This window comes from Ammodytes marinus (genome assembly GCF_949987685.1).
Source record: "Ammodytes marinus genome assembly, chromosome: 7".
NCBI lineage: Eukaryota > Metazoa > Chordata > Actinopteri > Uranoscopiformes > Ammodytidae > Ammodytes > Ammodytes marinus.
Genome location: NC_137211.1, coordinates 9,873,246 through 9,889,103, shown reverse-complemented (window position 1 = coordinate 9,889,103; position 15,858 = coordinate 9,873,246). Strand labels below are relative to the sequence as shown.

General features: G+C 41.5%; 2 protein-coding genes across 3 annotated transcripts; one reads left to right on the top strand and one right to left on the bottom strand.

Annotated features, from left to right (window-relative positions):
* Positions 1–435: 435 nt before the first annotated feature.
* pgd (phosphogluconate dehydrogenase) lies at positions 436–6,744 on the top strand. The gene is made up of 13 exons (XM_080031534.1): positions 436–551; positions 1,027–1,102; positions 1,229–1,408; positions 1,508–1,573; positions 1,661–1,779; positions 1,900–1,969; positions 2,069–2,203; positions 2,311–2,500; positions 3,666–3,796; positions 4,073–4,206; positions 5,319–5,418; positions 5,703–5,825; positions 6,225–6,744. The coding sequence occupies exons 1-13, from the start codon at positions 544–546 to the stop codon at positions 6,342–6,344; spliced, it is 1,452 nt and encodes a 483-aa protein (XP_079887660.1). The 5' UTR covers positions 436–543; the 3' UTR covers positions 6,345–6,744.
* A 3,947-nt stretch (positions 6,745–10,691) lies between these two features.
* tardbpa (TAR DNA binding protein a) lies at positions 10,692–15,438 on the bottom strand. Of its 2 annotated transcripts, XR_013844940.1 has the most exons (7): positions 14,679–15,438; positions 14,060–14,226; positions 13,797–13,937; positions 13,149–13,319; positions 12,975–13,059; positions 12,046–12,192; positions 10,692–11,307 (listed from the first exon to the last, which is right to left on the bottom strand). XR_013844940.1 is itself a non-coding variant. In XM_080030830.1 (5 exons), exons 1-5 carry the CDS (start codon positions 14,917–14,919, stop codon positions 12,586–12,588), a joined length of 1,194 nt encoding a protein of 397 aa, XP_079886956.1. In that variant the 5' UTR covers positions 14,920–15,438; the 3' UTR covers positions 11,329–12,585. The 2 variants fall into 2 exon arrangements, 1 of the variants encoding a protein (XP_079886956.1); XM_080030830.1 differs by lacking the exon at positions 10,692–11,307 and having other exon boundaries at positions 11,329–13,059.
* Positions 15,439–15,858: the final 420 nt, after the last annotated feature.

Here is a 15,858-nt window from a genome sequence, read left to right as displayed (position 1 = left end):
AATCAGAAAAATAAAGTAGTAGCCTAGTAGCCCTATAATAGGCCTAGTCTACTAAATAAATGTAGCACAGTGCAAGGCTGGCCTACAATTTACAAAGCAGCAGCAAATGGAAACACTAAAGTAAAGTCAAATAACACCACAATTGTAAACTTACTTATGTAGGCCTGCAGCATTTCAGTCCAATTTACTTTCCAATACTTAAATTAATTTAATAAGTAAGAGGTATCCTGAAATAAATGGCACCCACTCGTGCTTGCGGGTGTGCGGCAACGTGTAAAGAGTGACGGCCGGCGCAGCCAATAAGGAGGACGGATATCTCTGCTCAGCATTATGGACCAATGAGAATTTTTCGACGAACATCGCTTGAGTTTGCTGGAGATGATCTGATTGGCCAATACTCTACCTCAGGGGGCGTGAGCTTCTGCTGTCAGGGAACAAGGAAGTAAAAAAAGAGAAAACTAGCGAGGAGCAGATCTGAAGTGAAGTAAACCCGACTGTCATTTGAACTCGGTTACTGCACGGTTACTTGACCCGCTGAGCACCATGGCTAAGTAAGTTCTTAAATGAGCTTTTTACTTGTTTACAGAGTTGTTAAAGTGGAAAGATCGCGGATCAAACGTGTGGTTGATTCATTGTACACGCTGTGTAGTTTTTTTTTAATTCCAATTTGCTGAGAGTAATCTTCTCGGTAATTTTAATGTAAACGCAGCTGTTAGCGTCTTAGCTTCAGTGTTTAGTGAAACGACATGGGACATTCAGCGTGGAAATTGGTAGTTGGTTTGGACTCTGTAGAATGACTTGTGCGCTGTCGTGACTGTGACTTTTAAACCCCATGTTCTCACTTCCTTTTTTACATAAAACAGATGCAGTCAAGATAAATATATATATATGTATATATATATATATATGAATATATATATATATGAATTTTTGTTCCACCTCATTGCTTGTTATTGATGCTCAGTGTGTGAGCAGATGTCTATCAGAGCCTCTCTACAAATGTCATTAATGTTTTTCCTCTCACAGAGCAGACATTGCACTGATCGGTTTGGCTGTCATGGGCCAAAACCTCATCATGAACATGAATGACCATGGCTTCGTGGTAAGATGATGACTCTGGGATTATTACATTTCTATATTTTTTTTTTCCCAACAATTCCTTAGCCTTAAAGAATTATTTTTCCCACTGCCCCATATCACTCTGTAATAACCCACAAATCTCTGACAGGTCTGCGCTTACAACCGGACCGTGTCCAAGGTGCATGACTTCCTGAAGAACGAGGCGAAGGGCTCCAAGGTGATTGGAGCGGAGTCTCTGGAGGACATGGTGTCCAAGCTGAAGAAGCCCAGGAGGATCATCCTGCTGGTCAAGGCTGGACAGGCCGTGGACGACTTCATCGACAAACTGGTCAGTACTTTTGCGTTGAACTGCGGTAAAGTCATCTGTTGTAAATGGAGGTCCCGCTCAGTTAAATAACTTTGCTTTGTGGTGAAATTCTTCCTGCAGGTTCCTCTTCTTGAGGCCGGGGATATCATCATCGACGGTGGCAACTCTGAATACAGAGACACCACAGTGAGTGGTTGAGCACTTTTTTAGCAGCAAATCTTCCTTATCTGATTGAGAATATACTCATAGTGCTTATGTGTTTCTTTCGTACAGCGGCGGTGTAAGAGTATGCAGGAGAAGGGCTTGCTGTTTGTGGGCAGCGGGGTCAGCGGTGGAGAGGAAGGGGCACGTTACGGACCCTCGCTCATGCCAGGAGGACATATAGAGGCCTGGTGAGCCTACACAAATTCAGCTTTGCACTTCATAACTCCTCAGCTGCAGATGTTGGCAGTAAAAGAAGATTACCTTTTCTGAGAGCATAAAATAATAGTTTGCTGTATCTTTATTCTAAGGCCACACATAAAAGACATCTTCCAGAGCATCGCTGCCAAGGTTGGAACCGGAGAACCCTGCTGTGACTGGGTGAGTGCTATATATGTTGTGTACATACTTTTTAGTGCACTTTATTGTTTGTAGCAGTTTTTATCAAGCCATCTCACAATAATCTTGACTGGCTCGCAGGTCGGAGATGAGGGTGCAGGTCACTTTGTGAAAATGGTCCACAATGGCATCGAATACGGGGACATGCAGCTGATTTGTGAGGCCTATCACCTGATGAAGGACGTTCTGGGTATGGACCATGACGAGATGGCAGAGGTGAGCTTCATTAGGATTTTTTTTGTGTCTTGTCATTTCTGTGTAATCAAATGAGAAAAAAACAATGTGGCAGTGTCTCAACTTCACACTGTGGCTGGAACACTCAGGCTTTCACCAACTGGAACAAGACAGAGCTGGACTCCTTCCTGATTGAGATCACGGCTAACATCCTGAAATTCCGTGACGCCGACGGTACACACCTGCTTCCCAAGATCCGCGACAGTGCAGGGCAGAAAGGAACAGGGAAGTGGACGGCCATTTCAGCCCTGGACTACGGCACACCTGTGACTCTGATCGGTAAGAGGACGTTAGGAAGTTGTAGACCAGGAAGTGTCTTGATTTCCTTGTCCCTTCTTCAATCGCTGGCTGCTTTGTAAACTGTGTTTGTCATGATGACATGGGGGAAAAAACCAAAAAAATTATGTCACACCTGTTCATATTTCAACATGGCAACATGAGCAAATTAAAGGGACAGTAGTAGGCCTGATGACTAGAGGTGTGAGGCTAATGTTTTGCTTTGACCGTTAGCTTACACACAGCCTGGGCACTGAGCTGTTCCAGGGGAGATGGTCAATATGAAGCTGTCACTAAGAAGATTGAAGGCTTTGCTAGTGGCCTGCTCATCTTAAGTGACATAAGGAGGATTTGTGATGCTTTGCTCTGACTGTAAGAGACAGTTTCATAAACAGCTGTGCATGAGATGGCTGTCTATAATCCAGGACTAAAAAGGTGTCATAGTGGCTCTGCACACACCTTTTTTACCAGTGCATAGTTTAAGTCAAAGGGACACGCATGATAAACTTTCATGTTTGATAGTTTGTAGTAGAAACTTGACCTTTCCAAAAATCCTCCAACCATTGTTCTGATACTTAGATTTCACAATAATTATTTTGTTTGCTCGGTTTCTGTCAGTGCTGTCCTCTTGTGATCGAGCAAGATAGAGGCAGCACAAAAGGCTTCATTGTGTGAGAGCCGAGCCCGCCTGTGTGGAGCAGCCTGACAGGCCGGGTGCAGTGTGTATGGCTGGGTTTTCACTCACTGGACACATTCTCTCTCAATCCCTCTCTCTCTCTCTTTTTGTCTGTCTCTGCCTGAGGGTTGCATCACCTAGCTGTGCAGATTTTAGCAAGTCATGCTTAATCTAAAGTTTGTCCTCTTATGTTGATACAGCGGCAAAATGATTATATTTCTTTTGTGTTGCAACTGGCAATCCCTGATGTGTTACCATTGACAAGTGGCACTGGCAGTGGCAAGCCCTGCGATGTGTTTACTGCTGTGTCATGCAGATCATTGAGCTTTGTCTGCCTGTCATTATGATGACTATGACCTATGAACTCTTTTCATTTGTTGCTAAGGATTTCAGGAAGTCTAAATGATTGTTTACAGGATCATTCTCTTGTGTTTTGGGAGTTGAGCTCAGCAGAATGCTAACCTTGTTTATTCATCTGTGTCTGTGCTGCAGGCGAGGCTGTCTTTGCCAGATGCCTGTCCTCTCTGAAGGATGAGAGAGTGGTGGCCAGCCGCAGCCTCTCAGGGCCACAGGGGGTCAAATTCAGCGGTGACAAAGCTGCCTTCCTGGAGGACATCAGAAAGGTAGAACACACTATATAGTACATATTCATTTGCCAGTTTACTACAGTAGTTACACCTGTCTAGTGTCTAATAAAACGGCAACAAATCATAAGGTTACAAGGTTCTGTTTCATTGATTCTCCCAGTTTAAAACTATTACCATTAACATTTTCAAGCAACTCTGCCAACCAACAACTTATAGCCGCACCTGATCATTTTATAAATGTAAATGTTTTAAAGAGACTTATATTATTCAGTTACTATATCAGAATACATTGATCAAATGTTCTCTCTCCAGGCCCTCTATGCCTCCAAGATCATTTCCTACGCGCAGGGCTTCATGCTGCTGCGGCAGGCGGCCAAAGAGTTCGGCTGGTCCCTCAACTACGGCGGGATCGCTCTGATGTGGAGAGGAGGCTGCATCATCCGAAGGTACGTTCAACATGGCGTGTCCTCATATCACAACACAAGTTTGCCTCACTGCCGCCTTGTGCAACTTTATGACAAAAGACATCTTTCACACTGATGGTGAAAACTGGTGAGGCAGTGGAAGAGGCATCTTCTTGAGGAAGCAAGAACAATATACTGTCATTTTCGGACTAATAAACCGTGCCTTTTTCCCCATTTTCCGACCCTGTTATTACACTGCAGTGCACAGTATATGTTCTGTAGCTACTATTGCACTAAATGGTAACACTTGAATACATTATGCAACTTGTCTGTTGAAATGTTAATAAATGGGAGCTTCCTCAAGCAGCCATCTCTTTCCCGACAATCCCCTCTGTGCACAAACTCTTACATATGGTAATTAAACCTTAAAACACCTGCGGCTTATAGTCCAGTGCGGCTTATAGTGCGGAAAATACGGTATATATGTTTTTATATATTTTTTTTTTGTCATTCACTCTGTAAGATTTAGATTTTAGTTTGGTATTTTTGTAATTGTAGACAGAAATTGTGATGAGTTGAGTCTTCTGAAAGTTTTAAAGGAGTGCCTTAGAGGGAGTTATTAACTCTATTTCGTCACTTCCATGTGTGTAATGCTGGAGTGAGAAACCTGAAAAAAGAACATATGACCCTGGCTTTCTGTTGAAATCAGACCGAGAGAAGGATGAGGAAACTGTGGCTGTGGCAATGGTTTGCTTTGTGTAACTTGGCAAATGTGTTGCATAAACCTAAATCAAATATAACAATCCCTATGACTTGGAAGTGTGTATCTACCATTCAGCCTGCACATTGTGGCGAGGGTGTTGTGCTTGTTTGAATTGAAGCTTGGTTATTGTAATAAACAGAATCACTCCTTTTCTCTTTTCTAAGATTATTTTGGGGTATTTTCAATGCTTTTTTGATAGTGCAGAGAGAGAAAGATGAAATGAGGCAGAGTGGGGAATGACATGCAGAGTATGACAACGGGTCGGATTCAAACCGGTTCTGCTGCGAGGACGGAGCCTCATGGGGGGAGGGGGACACTCTAACCACTACCCCACAAGTGCCCCCCTTCCCTGTTTTCTGTGCTGGCTAACAATGCCCTCTCCTTTCCACAGTGTGTTCCTGGGTAAAATCAAGGATGCGTTTGACGGGGACTCTGAGCTGCAAAACTTGCTGCTGGACACTTTCTTCAGCAATGCTGTGCAGGAGTGTCAGGTATGAGGAAGGAGGAAGTCGCCAAAACTGCAATGCCCACATTGACAAACACACACAAAACAAGCTTTTTCCTCTCTCACAAAGAAAGGACTGAACAGTACTGCTAGATTTTACTAGATGGCTGTCTAAAATGGCGTTTTGTTGGTCGGGTAGTTATTATTGCCACACACAGAAACACTGCAATAAAACGTGATACCACCTGACATCACAAACATATTAACACCAATTTGACATTAGTTGAACAGACAAAAAACGATGGTTAACTGTTTATTATCTTCGTTTAGGATTCTTGGCGCAGGACAGTCAGCACTGGAGTCCAGCATGGCATCCCTATGCCCTGTTTCACCACAGCTCTGTCCTTCTATGACGGTTACAGACATGACAAGCTGCCAGCCAACCTCCTCCAGGTAAAACAACAGACGACACAGCGCACTGAGCATATGGCAGTGTGAGGTATATCAGATTAAAAAGGTCACATGGCTTCGTGGTGGGATCTTTAAGGTCCTGACCTCATATAGACTCAGTGCGTGAGTTGTGACTATCTTATTGTTCTGTTATTCTACTCATATATTCATCACAGAAACAGCAACAAAAATTTAACAAGTTTTCAATTTGAAATTATGTCAAATATTAGTGGTTTTAAATGTGAGGATTTTGCTGCTTTCCCGCTTTTAATATCATTGTAGATCATTATCAAAATAGATTTGACCATTGTTAAATCTTTCATTAGTTGGAAACCTGTTTGGAAGTGTAATGTGTCTCTATGCAGGTGTCAGATGTTCTTCAAGTTGTGTTTTGTGTTTCAGGCTCAGAGGGACTACTTCGGAGCCCACACATATGAACTACTGTCAAAACCTGGTCATTTCATCCACACCAACTGGACAGGCACTGGTGGAAATGTGTCCTCTTCATCCTATAATGCTTAAAGACCACCTTCACAAAGATCAGAAAACAAAAACACAATGTTACACATTCCACCTTTTACAACCATGCCTGATTATTTAAGAACCACCTCCCACCCCAACAATTACCTTAATCCAAGTTTTTTTTTTTACTCCTCTCAGAGACTTGATGCAGTTTTATTTATCAAGAAGCAGAATCATAGATCATGTGTTTCGTAGACTGCACGAAGTGTTTTTTGGTGTGCGGATTTTTATCACGGTCACAAATGGGGGAGCAAGAAAGTGTTGACTCCATCTGGAAGCTAAAAATATTATGCTGGCTATAAGGCTAATGTGCACTAGTCACGGTGTTAACACTGGATTAAGGTGAACCGTTGCACTGTACTGTATTAGGCTAAATAAAGATCTCAATCCCTTTATAATTAGCTTGTATGGTCCTTACTCTGTGGGTGTTGTAAACAGGATTGTTTGTTTGTGTGTAGCTCTAAATTAGGAACTGCCTGATAGATGAACAGGATCTTTACATTAAAAGGCCTATCAGACACTTTGAGCCACTGGCCCTATTCTGTGTGCATCAATACATGTCTGAAGTCTGGATATATACAGTGAATTTAAATCCACAAAGTCTCGGCAGTCCTTTAAATTACACTATTTTAGTGACTAAAGAACTGTTTTAGTCCGTCTCTAGACCAATATCAAAATTACACTTGAGACAATGAAACTTGATACTCATTCAAGTACAGTGGTTTATCAGAAAAAAATCTCTAAAATGCCTCAAAATAAGAAAATGCTGTCTGTAAATGGAAATGCAATTTCTAAACGGGTGGTATGGGTTTTTTTACCCATAGATAGTATATAAAATGTTTTACCACAGTAAAATACTAGGCTACATCACATGTTAGTTCAGTGATTGTCCAGTAGGTGGCCCTAAGAGCCTGACATGTTTCGGTGATTCATTAGAATGACACTGAAAACTAATGTTAATTAATGCAACAACAAACAATTCACAGTTTTGCAGTTGTGAAGGGAATGATGACACCAAGACCTACATGAATGTGAGTGCAATACAACGGATCTGCTATTTATACTGTTTTTGCGAACTGTCTTAAAAGTTGACTCAGTGATTCTGGAGAAAGCTAAATTAACAAATTCAAGATCTGCTACCTGTCCGTACCGTGTGTGTGTGCTGAGGCATGTTGTCAGCTACGGTTGGCCCCCTTTGTTTACATACCTGTTTACAGAGCTTAGGCTGTGCTTTAACACTGGATTTTTCTTCATTTTATTTTAAGGTAACATTTACCGGAGGGCTCTCGGCTACATGATAGCACCTCTTGTAAATGGTAATAGTTTGACTAACTGTATGCTGCATACAATAGCCAATTCTATATCAGTGGAGGGGTCGCAGGATACAACTGAGAAGTTCTTAAGTTGAATCATGGAAAAATATTCCTCATATTTTGAAGTCACTGATCAATAGTGGAATGTTACTAAGTACCTTTACTCACGTACTGCACTAAAAGTACATTTTTGAATGATGTTAATTGAGTAATACATTTTATTTTACTGAATACTTCTACACTTCTACACTTTGGAAGGCAACTTTATACCATTAACTCCACTACATGGATTTGATGATTAGTCACTTGTTACTTTACAGATTTAGGTGATTAATATAAAATATAAATCAACTAATACAAGATGATGTATCATTATAGGTAAAGCTACCCGGCAGTATATAAAGTAAATTGAAATTAGGCCCAGCCTTAGTGATACTTACACTTGAATGCATCAATAATTAAAGTCCAGTGATTCAAATGACAGGTAATATTCTGCACACTTCAGTAGTACGTTTACTTTTGGTACCTTTAGTATGTTTTGATGACAATACATATGTACTTTTACTTAAGTACTTAAGTTGAATGCAGTATTTTTACATTAACAGAGCATGTCATTTGATATCTCTCCTTCTATATCACCTGTAATCTCTCTATAGTCACTTTATTGGAGGCAAACTCTCATATTTCTGGGGGACAAAGGAAAATAATTGTCCATCAATAGATCAGTAAAATACGATTGGTGTCAGAAAACGCCCTGGAAGTCATAAAGGCGTAAAAAAATAAGGTTCTAGTGGTGAATGTTTAAGGAAACAAAAGAACAACTTGAATTCCTTCTCTCACTCTGTTCCCTGAAGTGCTCTCCAAAGCCTTGGATTCACCGCTACACTGTCGGCTGTTGAATTAAACAGTGCTGCTTTCAACCCCCACCACAGCAGAGAGGGATGTTGTATCTGACAGGAGTGTGTCACAGCTGCGATTACACCTGCTGTTATAAACAGTAAACAAAGCCTCACCTCAGTGCACCTGTGCTGCCATAGCTTTTGGTGATTGCCAGGTTGATTTTCACGTGAGGCTTCTCTCTCCTTTATTCAGCCGTCCTGGGACAATTTTCAAAGGCATCTTTGTTTGACTCCTCATGTCAGAGCTTTGATCCTGATGGGAGAAACACAGCAGAACAAACAATGTTTCAACAACAGTCATTCATAATATGCCCGTACACCAGAAATGTGCTGCTAGATTATCTGAGCGAGGTTCCCTACTGCTGGCCCTCAGGGAAGCCCTTTAACAAAGTATTGCTTCTGTTATTTCCATTCATCCAACTGGTTTATACTGAATTATCGTCTGTAGTCCTTATCCCTTTTTTTCCTAATGGTCAATAAATCTAAAGGACATAACGTTCTGTGCAATTAGAGGCCTTGTATTATTGATGAGGCCTGATGCTAAACAGAGGCTGCCTTAGAGCTCAGTGACAGCAGTGCAGGCTACGCAGGCAGCAAGGCGACACCACACCATCAGCGCCATGACTCATTTTGACGCAGGAGGAGCAAGACAGGACAACAGATGCAGATGGATTTCATCAGGATCAAGGCAGTCCATACTTCCTGGATTTCCTGACACATACAGCAACACTAAATGAACACACAGTGCTATATATCAAACATGTTTAAGGAAAATAACAAACCCAACAATCCTGCCTTTGGACAGTGACTAGTGTGATTGACTCAATAAACTACAGTGGTTTAGTGATTATTTATTGAATAGTTTTAAGGCAACAATGGAGGTATTTTGCTGAGAGGAACAAGCTTTATCAGTTTTTTTTCCCCTTTTGTTTTACAAAGGGATAAATGGTTTGGTTGAATAAATCTATTGCTGGTTTGTGGTCTTTAGGAGAATAGGACATATACTGAATGTACCAATCTTGAGTGATGTGTTGCTTTTAAGGATGGTCTGCTAAATGAGAATGAGAATAAAACCCAATAGACAAGCCAACACTTTGAAATTTGAGAGGTTGCACTTAAATATTTTTGCTATAATATATATGATTGTAGTTGTGTCGGTGCCTCGTATGCAGGCAACGTTTGGATCTGAGTTTGTTTTCCATTAGTAGCTGCAGCAGAAGCTTTTCAGGAATGCCCTTCTCCATCTTCTCCCTGGACAGTCCACCGTGCAAGATCTTCTTATGGTAGACCTTCTCCGCCTGCTAGCACTGGGAAAAAGCAACATCAATTCACAGTGTTTATATGTAACAGCAGTGGGCTTGGTGTTTGTGGCCCTTAGCTGTGTAGTAACTGTTAGCTTTGATGCAGAGTTTAACACTTTGTCAATATCAGTGTACAGGCAGGTAGTGGATCGTTACGGATTTTCGGCTTTTTGAAAAAAATAAACTGATTTTTTAAATGTTTTCTCCAGAGTCACTGACTCCACATTTTGAGGTTATAGCTAGTTTTTATCAAGTTTTTTTTATTTATTTTATAAATGCCTTCATTTCTTAATTTCCATCAAAAGGGTTTTAATATTTGCAGTTGATAACATCCAGCAGGAATATAGCTTAGGTCTTAATTATACACTATTTCTTCAGGAAGGATAAAAGAAAATCACCAAAACGCATAAAAACTGAAATATTACCATCACCTTTGAGCATGTAATTATATTTAATGATATAAGGACGACATTTCAATAGAAAATGAGTCCTCAGAGGAGCTTAGGGCCTAAGGGCAGCTTGTGTCATATGTGATTTTGGGCAGTATAAATAAAAACTGATTTGATAAATAAAAGCTTGTCCCACCACAACATCAGAAAATGTCACAACAGCACCATCAAAAGGAAACACATTACAACTTCACCAGCCAGCCTCAATACTACAAAGCTCAAGGATACTTTACAGAACATTTAAGCCAAGGACGAAACCTGACTTCCAGTTCAAATCGGAAATACAAATTTTAAAAAAGCGTTGAACTGATGTGATTAAAAACCTAAGCGCTAGAGATGGTGCCCAATAAGATAAATACTTATTAATCTACAATTAGAGACGACAGGTGATTAAAAACTCAAACTTTTATTTTACACCGCAATACTAAAATATTTCAATACAGAAGTGTGAATTCCTGCTGGCATGTTCAATCAGTTGTCGAATTCCCTTTGGAAATCACTCAGCTCATACAATCCAACCACTTTACAATCAAGGTAAACAAAACAAGAACACATACTGCCTTATTGAAATTATTTTTGATCACATTGAAAAGAAACCTACCACTAATAAATACTTTCATAACTTATCAGTGACTGCTACGGGGACAAAGAATGAGGCATTTACTGACAGAAATCCATGTTTCAGATGTAAGACAGGCTTAGGTGTTTAACAAGTTAGGAAAAAGAATGAGGGGTGATCTGTGCAGAACTGAGGATTCGCCATTGGTCGTATTTGTGACATTTGCAGGTATAAACAAATACCTCAGCCCAATTAAGTATGGTCCGCTCTAAATTTCATTACGAAATGGTCCAAGGTCTCTTGCTAGTGAGGTGAAGGTGATCCTTTTCAGGAATAAGGCAGTCGTGCAGCAATTCCATTGTTGGTTTGTGCCGGCCCACCCAACAATGTCTTCAGCTTCTCCATAACTGACGCCAACCTGGGCTGTCCATGTCCGAGGTCCCTATACATGTGAATTAAAGTGTTGGCAGTTCAATTAATATTAATAAGTCAATAATAAGTCACTGTCAAAGAGTATCATACCTAGTCAAATTCAGTTTTATTTCAGACTTCCCTTTTATTCACAAAACATAGAAAATGCATTCGAAACCACTTCAAACACAAACTTTCAATGGGAACTTGTCAAACATTCACCGCATCAACCAAACTCCAACAAACTTTCAGTGTCCCCCCCCCCCACACAGACTTCACCCAACACAAAGTCACATTTTCACACAAAAGGGTGGTAACAAGGAGAAAATAAAGCACACAACCAGACACTGCATTCACATCAAATCAGACAGCAAGAAAAAGCTACTAAAGATTACAAATACTCAGAGCACTTGACATTTTACTGTGTTTTTAAAAGAATTAAGCTTGATAGAAACAATGAGAGAAAGCAGAGACCATAGGGATCTTGAGGCGCTGTAAATGTCCTTGTGATGGTCTCTAGGAACACACTCGTACTTGCTTCTTCCTCTCACACTCGCACAAAGCCACAGGTTCTTCTCCACTCTCGCAGGCATTTGTTTCTTAAAAAAAGATTCTCACAAACAGTCCTTATCACACTTGCTTTCTTTCATTTTGCTCTCCCGTTCGCTCACTCTCACTCGGTCCAACACCAATCCCACTCAATGAGCTTGAAAAGCAACGAGCAGAGTTATATCCATAAAAAAGGGGAGGAAAAAAAGACAACACCCACCGTCTAACACAGTATATGCAGAGTGAAGCTGTGTTCTTTGATGACAAAGCATTTACACATGGGAAGAGGGGAATTGATACTGAGATCTGCCGAACATTGCAGCCAATGAGGCGCTTCCTCCCGGGAAATTGGGAAAGAGTTGTTGAACTGCAGAAGAGATTTTCATGAAGGCGTTTCCAAAATACATCAAACAAAACACAAACAAATTGCAATCAACTGCATACAGACATAGTTATATCATTTTACAAGGGGCTGAGGGGGCTTTCAAGATACTCGTGCACTTTTATAAATATTGATCTCGCATGCACAGTCACCTGTGTTATTTTCTCAAACAAAAAGAGTGTGGCTGTTTCCACTCAAACTAAATTTTACCCATTCAATGCATGACTACATAATCAGTCACCCGCAAGTATAAATGTTCTCTAACAAAATAAAAGGCAGTGTATGTTTAAATAATAGGAACATAAGATACAAGCAGTTCCCCCTGTCATATACTTACCAGCCAACCTAATAGCAAAGAAAAGGTCAAATCGTAGCGATCTACATTCCCCAACTGGAAGACTTAGACTCCATAGAGTTGCCAAAGCCAGAGCTGAAGCCACTGCTGGAAGCGGCATTAGTGCCTGCAGCCCAACCAAGGCTAGCCGACGTGGGGCTACTGTAACTGGTGCCGGCTGAGCTATAGGTCGGGTCTCGGGTTGTAGAGGCTGTGCCTGCCGCAGTGGTCAGACCCTGCTGGTTAGCCAGCATGCCCATCATTCCCCAACTACTCTGCAGTGCTGCCTGGGCAGCAGCCACCATTGCTGGGTTTAAACCGAGAGCCCCAAAGTTAACCCCACCGCTACCACTGCCCATCCCACCTCGATTACTCCCATAGCCCTGACTGAACCCACCAGCCCCAAAACGCCCTTGACCCATCATTTGCCTACTATTATTGTGTTTGGGCTCAGCATTGGAGATGTGCACACTGATGCCCTTGATGATCAAGTCCTCTCCACACAGCGCCTGAGCGACCTGAGAAATAAGTGAGGGGAAGATTAACACTATAGCCACTGTTATTCTGTCAACTAAAATTCAAACGTTGTAATTTGTGGTAATCTTACCTGGTCATCAGCAAATGTGACAAATGCAAACGCCCGGAATGGTTTGGGGATGAAGACATCAGTGACTTCACCATACTGCATGAAGTACTGCCTCAGCTCATCAGTTGTCATGTCCTCTGTACAGCGGCCAACAAAGATTTTACGGCTGCGCATGGGTTCATCAGGAGACGCCTAGAGAACAAAGAGACAGCAAAAAAAATTAAGCATTCTAAGTGACATTTCTTAACGTATGCTTCCGATTTAGTCAGAACTAGTCTTCCAGCATTTAATAACCATGTGTGACATGCATTTAAGTTGCAAAACTAGGGCAGAGGTTTTTATCACTTGCAATTCAGTGTATCATTTCAAAAGCTTTGGGTTTAGGTTAGTGTTCCACCAATATCTTCTCAACTGATCCTTGACCCAAAGTCCATCTGAATATATTTATACTACCAGGTTCTTCACTATATTGATGCTGAAGCCACTGCACTGTTAGTTCCTGCAGCCCAAACGTGGCTAGCTGAGTTGATGCTGGTGTAAATGGTGCTATAGAGCTATATGACTGGTACCCTGTCGTAGTGGCAGTGTGTGCTGATGTTTGTGGTCAGTCCCTGCAGGTTATTCAGCATGCCCATCATTGACTGTTTAAAATAATGGTTATAAAAATACCTTTGAGTTGGGAAGTTTGCAGTCACACCACCGTCCATCAATCATGTGTCTTTGAGCAATCACTTTGTTTTGAGTCTCATAGTCCGTAAAGCGGACAAACCCAAACCCCTTAGAGTTGCCAGTTTTCACATCTCTCTTGACCTGGAGTGAACAGAGGAAATTCAACCTTTCAAATCAATTTTAACTCACGCAGAACCATAACAAGATAACGGTATTACACTTTACAAAGAGACAGCGAAAACAAATCTACGTAATGTCAATACCTGCACCATGATGACCTCCCCAAAGGTACCAAAGTAATCCTTCAGGTCTTGTTCAGTTGTTTTCCACGGCAGCCCGAGGACAATGAGATCTGATGCCTTCTGAAAGCCTCTCTTGATTTTCACAGCTGATGCAGCATCTATTTCTTCCATGATCTTCCTTTTGTTATCTGTGAAGAGAAAACAGATATTAGTATCATCAGGAAAAAGAAACAATCAAAAGTTAAAATGGGGGGGGGGGGGGGAGAATATCTGGTGGACCATATTTATGCAAGTCTCTACACAAGATCCATATCTGGTTGTTAAACAGCTCACAAATATTTATTATGGCGAAAGCCTTGTACATGGTTCATTGTCATATTGAAAACTGATAACAGCTAAAAGGAAGCACATGATATTCCAAAATATTGTTACATTACTTTAGAACTAAGGAGACTCACAAAGCACAATATGTTGCCAATTCAGGTACATGCAGCTACAATCAATGCTGTCTAATTTAACAGGCCTTTCACAGGCGCTGATTCAACTGTTTTCTACACCTGATGAAAATAAAGTTTTTGGGAATGTAATATTAAGTGAAAATATGGAAATCTCAAGTTATCGAAACCAACTCCTGCCTCACCTTTGGGGTAATTGACGACATAGACCAAGTTGCCCCAGTCGCTCTCTGGTGCGTGCAGGACACCCTCCACGAGCCGCACTCCCCTCATACACTGAGTCTCCATGTTCCTGTACCGCAGCCCGCACGCGCCTGGGAACTGTGCCGATACCGAGGACAGCAACACGGTGCCGTCGTCCTCCGAGGGGATCTCCATGGGTTCTTCGCTTTCATCCTCAGCCACACGAATGTACAACTCTGACATGGTCAGTGGACGTCTGGGCGCTGGTCCAAGAGGATTCAGCCGACGGACCTCAAGTTACTGGTAAACACTGGGACAATGCGCGCGGGTTTGCAGCGTCGAACCACGCTGAAGTTTTATTCGATAAGTGGATGACGCAACTGAGATGCAACGTTTCGGATAGTGAAACGCAGTAAGACAGAATAAGTGTTCCACTTAACACAAACTACACAAAGTATTTTAACATTTAACAGGCCACGAACACTGCATTTGTTCTTCAACTGAAACCACGCGTAAACAAGTTAGCCAGCTAGCTAACAAGCTAGCAAACTCAGGACGGCTGGGAAAATGAATGAGCGTTCAGTTTTGCGTTGAATTGACCGTCAACAAAGACACGAGTACCTCTCTTTCCACGAGCGTGTGTTGGACAATTGTGCGTTACAAAAACCACACCGACAAGTATTCGTTTTCGGTGAAAATCAAGCAGGAATCTTCCAGAGCACGGTGAATATTTTCTGCTGCACACGGCTAACCTCGCTCTAACCTCAAGCTAGCTAACAAAATGGCTGCGCGGTAGCGATGACATCATGTAGTCGGGAGGGCACACTGTTAATTTCTGTAGGGGTGTCAAAAGTAAAACATTTGAAAAACATTTACTAAAACGTTTGATTTGATGCCACTGCTGGTACTTCATCCTTTTCTTAACTCCGTAACTGTTATGTGGTTGACCTTATACATATGGTCTGGTTTAATCACTTGCATTTGGTAAATGCAAAGCTCGCGTCTCACCCCTTTGAAGCCTAAACACAACTATTCACCTAAATGCCCAAACAAAGGTACGCACTGGGAAATGTTATTGAAACGACATATTGTATGAATAATTCATTCATGTGTCATGATACCTTTTGGCGTATTTGATTACATTTTCAGAGAGTTTGACATGTTATCATTATCAATATCATT

Bases quoted from the DNA above. Each gene is read 5' to 3' on its own strand.
- pgd (XM_080031534.1), top strand. The intron at 2,204-2,310 runs GTGAGCTTCATT...TGGAACACTCAG, and splicing joins ACCATGACGAGATGGCAGAG to GCTTTCACCAACTGGAACAA. The intron at 5,826-6,224 runs GTAAAACAACAG...TTTGTGTTTCAG, and splicing joins TGCCAGCCAACCTCCTCCAG to GCTCAGAGGGACTACTTCGG.
- tardbpa (XM_080030830.1), bottom strand. From the start codon at position 14,919: ATGTCAGAGTTGTACATTCGTGTGGCTGAGGATGAAAGCGAAGAACCC. The intron at 13,938-14,059 runs GTATTGACATTA...TGTTCACTCCAG, and splicing joins GGGAGGTCATCATGGTGCAG to GTCAAGAGAGATGTGAAAAC. The intron at 13,320-13,796 runs GTATTTTTATAA...TTTGTTCTCTAG, and splicing joins GCAAACTTCCCAACTCAAAG to GCGTCTCCTGATGAACCCAT.